The sequence below is a fragment of the Geotrypetes seraphini genome, chromosome 2 (assembly GCF_902459505.1).
Source record: "Geotrypetes seraphini chromosome 2, aGeoSer1.1, whole genome shotgun sequence".
Classification (NCBI taxonomy): Eukaryota; Metazoa; Chordata; class Amphibia; order Gymnophiona; family Dermophiidae; genus Geotrypetes; species Geotrypetes seraphini.
In genome coordinates this window covers 476,054,732-476,063,685 of record NC_047085.1, presented here as the reverse complement: position 1 = coordinate 476,063,685, position 8,954 = coordinate 476,054,732, and the positions used below count along the sequence as shown (strand labels likewise).

General features: G+C 40.4%; 1 protein-coding gene across 3 annotated transcripts in view; it reads right to left on the bottom strand.

Annotated features, from left to right (window-relative positions):
• Nucleotides 1-1,914: 1,914 nt before the first annotated feature.
• The window catches only part of WDR48 (WD repeat domain 48), a 160,922-nt gene continuing 153,882 nt past the window's right edge, over nt 1,915-8,954 (bottom strand). For all 3 annotated transcript variants that reach the window (XM_033931717.1, XM_033931718.1, XM_033931719.1), the window contains exons 18-19: nt 6,782-6,974; nt 1,915-3,160 (exon numbers count right to left, since the gene is read on the bottom strand). In XM_033931717.1, the coding sequence (XP_033787608.1) occupies nt 3,065-3,160; nt 6,782-6,974 (289 nt within the window). In that variant the 3' untranslated portion in view covers nt 1,915-3,064. The remainder of the gene's footprint in view (nt 3,161-6,781; nt 6,975-8,954) is intronic.

The window sequence follows — 8,954 nt, the reverse complement described above, 5'->3', positions numbered from 1 at the left end:
ATGAGGTGAAATCCTTTCTAATAAAGCTCTCTCTCTCTCTCTCTGGAACCAGCCCTGGATCAAGCTGCAACAACTCTTCTTTTCCCTGGATCACCATGCTGCAACAACACTCTTGGGCCTACCATGCAGCCTCTTCTCCATTTTAAGGACTATTCACATCATAAGTAACTTTGTGAATCCAGATAAATTGATCCTTCTGCTTTAGCAACATTTGTCTTGTGTAATACTATTATCTTTGCTTAAAGTCCTATCTCTAACTGCTTTACCTGATTGATTTTAATTTTAAAATTACTCTTGCTGTAAAAAGAAAATACATTTTCAGTTTGCTTATAAATGTTCTGAGTCTTAGTTGTTGAATAAATATTTACATATATTATATTTAATTATTATTACAGAGCTAACTTTTGATCATATAAGCTAATTTCCCTCAAATTAATAGTTCTTTATAATATATATTTCTCCAAGCCAGAGAGGGATATATATTATTGGCGGAGTTCCCTCCATTTAATAATAATTTTTTAACAGCATAAGTTTCTCAATTTACTAGTTATTTATTAATCCTTTCCCAGAGAGACCAATGAATTGCTTGGAAAATAAAAAGACATCCAAAAGTTAATTACCTTTTTATTTCAAGTAATACATCCAGAGAAATCATCTTTGGATAAATAGGAGTAAGAGTCAAAAACAATAGTACTGAAGAGAAAGAGGACAAAGCCCTTTTTCTTCCCTGGAGGAAGATGACAAAAATTAGGAAATGTTGCCATCAGAACCCTTGCTCAGAGAATGTATTTTTAGAAAGAAAACAAGCTCAAAAAGAAAAAAATATATAAACAAGATTTTTATAATTGGACATATGAGACTATTTTAACCAGCTTGGCATTGCAGATTCATTATATCTTTTCTGAAAATGTTATCACTGAGGTGGTTGGAAAGACAAAATGCAACTTTTTCAACTTCAATTCAAATGTAAGTCAAGAATAGTTATGAGCACTGAAAGAATTTGCAAATTGAACCAATTTTTCCCTCTTCATGGCTCCTTCTCTCCCTTTCCACTTTACAAATAGAGGCACTTATTAGCAGTGCATCAATAAATTAGTTTAGTTTTACCCATTAATTCTGAAACCTCATAAAAAATATGCAAAATTATCCAAGATGTTTCTGAATCTAATATGCACACAAACTTGGTTTATTTTTTATTTTGACAACATTGTGTTTTAGACTTAGCATAGAGAAATGCACATTACTGTCAGTCAAAACTTCTCCACCCTTTTAGTAACAGACTTGTGGTAATGTATAAATGTGAAGGGACCATTTTAGATGCGTTTCAAATAAGTAAGAAGATGGAAATGGCTCTTACAATTACCACTCTCTTAGCACTATTTCAGCCAGATAAAGATAGCTAAAGATTCTGCACCCATACTTGAAAATTTCTTTAAACACAGAAGGAAAAAGATAGGAAGAATAAGAGGACATCTCCTATAGGGATTCACATAGGCACTTGTGCTTCTGTTTCATAAGAATGTTTTAAATCATTTATTGAGGAGGAGTTTTATCTTGGTTCAAACAGTGCTTTAGAAGAATAAGACTGTGAAAGCAAGCCCTCTCTAGAAAGACCAAAAAGCTTTCAAGAATCTGTTGTCATCATTCTACAGCTCCAGGGCAAAAGCTCCATTATCAGAAGTTCTGACAGGCAGGTAGTGACACTAATTTTTACAATATAGAAATATAAGGATAGGGTCATTTGAAGGACAACAGAGCTTTTATAGTAATACAATATTCAACACATAAGTCAATCTGGAGATGCTGCAGTTAAAATACAATGGATTCAATTTAGAGCTACTTGGCCTCTTAAAATGTGATGAGTTTATTTCAATACAGTAGGACTGATTGACACAAAAATAGTACAGTCATGTGTATCTGAATGCCCCTGTTTATTTTGAATCTGGATACTGTAAAGGAGTCATTTCTCATTTCTGTACCCACTAGGGAAATTTAAAACATAAAAAGAAAATGATTTACTGAAGAATAAAACACATTCTCAGTTAGTTACAATCTAAAGACCCAAGCAAATAATTCCATGAAAAACAAAGGACAAAAACAAAGATCTGTACATATTTAATACAACAACCAATTCACATATAAAATACTGAAAACAAAACAAATGTCTATACCAGTATGCTCTGAATATGAAATGTATTTGCTGTGATAATTTCACAGTTTGACATAAGAGATTGTAGACAGTACTTACAACATAGGAAAAATGTCAACATGGCCTTCATGTCACAGAAATAAAATATGCACTGGAGTTCCCTGCATTTTCAGATGGAATATCACTACATAAAAACTAAATAAAGTGTAGGAACAAACTAGGTTTTTCAAATCCTTGAAAGTGTTGCAAAGGAAGTTTATTCCATAAGTGACGCACAGCATCACAAACCTTATTCTGCTATTTAACATTACTTCTATGCTCTTAGTTTGAGTCTTTATTTGGAGCTTATTTCTGCAAAAACTGACGGAAATTGCAACATTACCATATAATTTTGGGCAGGCTTCCCTCTTGCTCAGAAGCCAGATTCTCTCTATAATTTTTGTATCCACAATGAATCTGTAAGAAGTGATTTAAAAAAGTACCAGAAAAATGGAATGTACTTAAAAACACATAGCTTGCAAGTTTGAGAAGTATAGCATGAACACTGCAACAACTATGGCCAAAATGGTGTTTCAGGCAAATTAAATCAACAATTTGGAACAAACAAAGGAGGAAGCGTTAAGTCTGTGTTGGGTTATCACCTGTGTTCTCTGTACACCTCATAAACCACACAAGGAATTCTCATCTTTCTATGCACCTTTTCAGGGCATACAAGTTGGGTATTAGAATCCTGTTGTTTTTTTCTATGTTACAGATCTATAGTCACTTTAATTAATGTATAATATCTGTCCATACTGATTCAATCAATAGAAGTCTGTCTACGTTACAAGTTCAGTGGGCTTCTACAGTGCTACACTTGGAACCAGTTACAGTATGAACAAGTTAATGAATAATCATTTGAGTCCATCTTTCCTTTCACGTTGACTTTTGGCGGTAATGAAGGGTTAGATCGCCACCACTCTTCCAGATGAAGTGCTTTACAGTTCGAAGGTCCATATTTGGATCCAAAACCTACATAACACAAGAAGCAGAGCTTAAATTAAGTTTAATTTTGTTGTATCCTAATATCATACTTTTTGACTTCAATGTTAAATTGTGTGTTTTAACAAATTACTCAAGACATGGACCAGATCAATTACTTTCATTACTTTAATTATGCAGTTATAAAATTCACAGTTCAGTTTAATTTATTGAGCTTGATATATCGCTGTAAGGTAATACACACAGCGGTTCAGAATGAAAATAAAAAGAAATGAAGAAGGCAAGGCAAGAAAAGGAAAATGACAATCATGATCAGTAGAGAAAGGAGTACAGTATGCTCCAGAAATGTACTCAAAAATACCCTATCAAACCCCCTCCATCAGTCTGTCCCGTCACTCAAATAAGAGAACCTTTAGGTTTTTCCTAAAGTGAGAGCCACAGGGGATGCTCTTTTCCAGAACTATGATCTTGATTCTGTGCGTTGTACTCTTGAATTTTCTCCTGGAGTGCCCTCATGTCAAGACCTACCTACCTACCTATCTGAACCACAGATAATTTCTAAAGGGACTGTGAATGCTTACTGTCCTACACCAACTGGGAAGTTGATTCAGATTAGAAAGATGAAGCCTATTACTATTCAACTGGAGGCTTAGGTGTCCTAAGTAGCTCTTCCACAAATTAGTAAACTACCATAAAAAAATAAAAGCTGAAAGAAGAAAAAAACTGTCAGATTCTGTCTTGGACTCAGCTCACTGCTATTGAGACTCAGAGCAACAAGAGATTAAATACCAGGGTTACAGCCCTAACCAATTTCCATCTGCTTTTCTTCCTCCTTGCAAGTTGCTACAGAACAAATACTTGCCCCAGAATGACAGGACAAACTATCAAACAATGTTTAGGGAAAAACATTCTAAGTATATAAGTTGCATTCAGGCATTTTTCTTCCACAAACTGGAAAGAAACTGCTAACCTTTGACACTAGAACTGCGAGGTTATTTCCAAGATAAGAACATAACTGAGATATTACAGTATTATATGGGTGAATATATTGTATCACATGTAAAATGTTTCACTTACAAATCCCAAAGAAGTGACTCAAATATCGAATCAGAAACAGGAAAAAAGGACTACTGCAGGGGTCTGCAACCTTTAAGACATAAAGAGCCACTTGGACCCGTTTTCGAAAAGAAATAAAAACTTGGAGCCGCAAAACCATTATAAAACAAATCTAACACTGCATATATTGTTTCTTATATTAATGCTATATACAGGATCACTAAATTGAAAATAAAATCATTTTTCCTACCTTTGCTATTTGGTGATTTCATGAGTCTCTGGTTGCACTTTCTTCTTCTGACTGTGCATCCAATCTTTCTTCCTTTCTTTCAGCCTCCTGTATGTTTCCTCTCCTCCAGACCTCATTCTCTCCCCCAACTTTTTCTTTCTGTCTTCCTGTTCCCCCTTCTTTCTGTCTCCGTGCCGTCCCCCAAGCCACTCGGTTTGCTGCCACCGCCATCGGGGAACAGCCCCCAAGCCACCGCCGTCCCAAGCTTTCCCTGCAGAAGTGTTGCGCTGACCAGCATTCCGCTCCCTGACGTCAATTCTGACGTAGGAGAGGAAGTTCTGGGCCAACAAGGCATTTCTCCTCATTCCATCCAGCCTGAGCCCCATCTCTCCTTGATCCAGCATTTCCCTTCTGTGTTTGTCAGAATTACCATTCCACCTATTTTCCAGCATCACCCTTCTTTGTGTCCATCTCACCTATATCCCTATCTCACCACTTTTTCAGAATCTTCATTTGTCTCTGTCCTTGTCTTTACCCCATGTTCACCATTTGCCCTTTCAATGTCTTTATCTCCCCCCCCACTTTTTCAGCATTACTTCTATGTCTCTATTTCACCTCCTCTTCATGTCCCCTCTGTATCTCTATCCTTATTCAGTAGGTCCTGCTTACCCTTTCTCTTCTTTGTGTCACTATCTCCATTTTCAGCTTTCCCCCCTTTAACTTTTTTTACTGCACCCTTTAGCTAGAATCTTTCCACCCTCCCTCCACTCCGGCCCAGCCCAGTATGAAATATTTCCTTTTGTTTCCCTCCCCTCTCTCTTTCTCTCTCTCTTCTCCTCCCTCACCCACGAGTCCTGCACCTGGCCCTCTCCCTTCTACCTGCACCTGGCAACACTCCCCTGCTCCGCGGCTCTCTTCAGCAACTTGTCAGCAGCGGTGATCAAGACAAGCTACCGACATCGAGGCCTTCCCTCTACGAGTCCCGCCTTTGTGGAAAAAGGAAGTTGAAACAAGCGGGACTCGCAGAGGGTAGGCCCCGACGTCAGAAGCTTGTGTCGATCGCTGCTGCTGAGTTGCCGAAGAGAGCCGCGGAGCAGGGGATGTGGCCGGAAGCAGGTAGAAGGGAGAGGGAGATAGGAAGGCTTTAGATCTCCGGAGCATGACACCGACCCCGGTCAGGATGATTTCTTTTTCAGACGTGCACCTTACAAGTCCAGCGTCGCGGCGGGAAATAGCCATGCTGAGCAGTGAGCTCAGCACTACACAGATGAAAGCCTTGCTTGCTGATTGGTCCGGCGGCATGGCGGGGCGGGGCCGCCGGACCAATCAGCAAGCAAGGCTTTCATCTGTGTATGTGCTGAGCTCACTGCTCAGCATGGCTATTTCCCGCCGCGACGCCGGACTTTTAAGCTGCATGCCTGCGTGACACACTACCGGAGCCGCAGCAAAGGTGGAAAAGAGCCGCATGCGGCTCTGGAGCCGCAGGTTGCCGACCCCCGGACTACTGTATATACTTGAATATAAGCCGATCCGAATATAAACTGAGGTAACATTTTTCCCTCCAAAAAGGAGGAAAAAACCCAGTTGACTCAAATATAAACTGGGGGGGGTGGAGGGGGGAGTGTTCGTTAATATTCAAGTGCTGTGCCCAGCCAGGTTTTACACCCAGACCCCCTCCCTTACTGCCCTGCTAGGCTCCCTGTCACCTCCCTAAGCTCTGCAGGCCTCCATCATGCCTGCCATAAAACTTGGTGGTCCAGCAGTGAGCCAGGCTAGGAGGGATCCCTCCCGCCTCCTGTTCCAATTGACTGTAACAACTTTTAACTCCCTCCCGCCTCCCCCCGTGGACCTTTCAAACTCCTGGTGGTCCCACGGTGAACCAGGACAGGAGTGAGCTTCCTACAATCCTGCCCCATGCTGTCACTCTCTGAATGGGGAAGGAGTGTAGGAAGATCGCTCCTGCTCCGGTTTACCACTGGACCACCAGGGAATTGAAAGATACGCAGAGGAGGCAGGAGGGAAGTAAAAGGTGTCACAGTAGGCTGGGATAGGTGGTGGGAGGGATCCCTCCTGTCCCAGTCCACCACTGGACCACCAGGTCTTATGGCAAGTCTGGTGGACGCCTGCAACAGGTCTTGGGAGGGGGGGGGGGCGGCGGCAGGTGGGCGCTGACCCAAATATAAGCCGAGACCCCCATTTTGGGCCAGTTTTTGGCATAAAAATATCGGCTTATATTCAAGTATATACAGAGAATTTATTCTAGCTAAGCAAAACAGTATCCAATGGTCTATTTTTTTAATGATCTTTCCTGCCTTTATAAATAGCTATTTATCATTTCTTCATCAGATATTATTTTTAGAAATTACCTGATCCTGGCATAATAACTCGATTTTCTCCTCTGCTAGTACAGCAATGTCTTCATCCTTTTCCTGTTCCCCAGTTTTCTCATTGTTGGAGGAGCTTGTGGTCTGTGACTCATTATCAAGGTTTATAATTTTCTCATATACATGCTCCATCACTTTCCTAACTTGCAGCATGTCACTTGCTGACAATCGATCTCTGCACCAGGTAAGGAGAAAACAAATGAGCAGAGGAATTTTTTTTTTTTACACAGTTGAACACAAACAAGTTAGTTGAACACAAAAAGATACATTTATAATGCTGAACATGCAGACTGAATTGATTCACTGCATCTCTACTCTTTAAAACAACCTAATGCCACAAGAACCACTGTCATCTCTACGAACCAATATATTTATTCTATAATTCCTCTGGAAATGGCCAGATAGATCCTTTATGTAAACTGCTTTGAACCGCAAGGTAACGGCGGAATAGAAATCACTAATGTAATGTAATGTAATTAATATACAAGAGATGTATAGTTTAATAGCTAATTCATAAATTTAAATCTTCAATGATTTCCTGTATGACAGATCAAGTCCCTTCATTCCTCTTTGTCTTAGCTCACAGCAGTATTAATATCAGGGCTGCATTTAGATTAAAATTTTTAATCACAATTAATCACACAATTAAAGGTATTGTACTGTACAGTCCTTTAATTATCCATATTTTGTTACCTAATGTTCTCCCAGACCTATGTAAGCAGCACCTTAAACCTCTAAAGCAGGGGTATCCACACTTTTTTGGCTTACAAGCTACTTTTAAAATGACCAAGTCATTCCGGAACTTGGCTGCAAGACAGTATGGCTGGGTGATTTTACTGCTCCTCCCTCATCAGCACAATTCAGCTAATTTGACAGCACAAGCGATCAAATTCACACTCCAAAAAGGGAAAAATCTGATTTGTGAAATCTTCTGCAGCTGATATGGCATCAAGAAGACAGTCTAAATTGGAAACTGCATTTGCTGTAGGAGCCTCAGCTAAAAGGGCTAAACAAGATCCAACCACTCCTTCAAAGGTGCCATTACCTAAGGACACATCAGAATTGTTGTAACAAGTTATATCTGAGCTGAAAGCTATAAGGGAGACAATACAGGTTAATACCACTGAACTAAAGATATTAAAAGAACGCCTACTCCGGAAACTGAAGAACCATGGGGTGGAAGGAGACGTACATAGATGGATCAGAAACTGGTTGGTGGGTAGGAAACAGAGGGTAGGAGTGAAGGGCCACTAACTTGGACTGGAGGAGAGTCACGAGTGGGGTCCCGCAGGGCTCGGTGCTCGAGCCGCTATTTAATATATTCATAAATGATCTAGAAACAGGGACGAAGTGCGAAATAATAAAATTTGCAGACGACACCAAACTATTTAGTGGAGTTCGGACTAAAGAGGACTGCAAAGAATTGCAAAGGGACTTGAACAAACTAGGGGAATGGGCGACGAGATGGCAGATGAAGTTCAACGTTGAGAAATGTAAAGTATTACATGAAATAGAAACCCGAGGTACAACTATACGATGGGAGGGATGTTATTAAATGAGAGTACCCAAGAAAGGGACTTGAGGGTAATGGTGGACATGACAATGAAGCCGACGGCACAGTGCGCAGCAGCCGCTAAGAAGGCAAACAGAATGCTAGGCATAATCAAGAAGAGTATTACAACCAGAACAAAAGAAGTTATCCTGCCGTTGTATCGAGAGATGGTGCGTCCGCATCTGGAGTACTGTGTCCAATATTGGTTGCCGTACCTTAAGAAGGACATGGCGTTACTCGAGAGGGTTCAGAGAGCGACACGTCTGATAAAGGGGATGGAAAACCTTTCATACGCTGAGAGATTGGAGAAACTGGGTCTCTTTTCCCTGGAGAAGAGGAGACTTAGAGGGGATATGATAGAGACTTACAAGATCATGAAGGGCATAGAGAGAGTAGAGAGGGACAGATTCTTTAAACTTTCGAATAATAAAAGAACAAGAGGGCATTCAGAAAAGTTGAAAGGGGACAGATTCAAAACGAATGCTAGGAAGTTCTTCTTTACCCAACGTGGACACCTGGAATGCGCTTCCAGAGAGCGTAATAGGGCAGAGTACGGTACTGGGGTTCAATAAAGGATTGGACAATTTCCTGCTGGATAAGGGG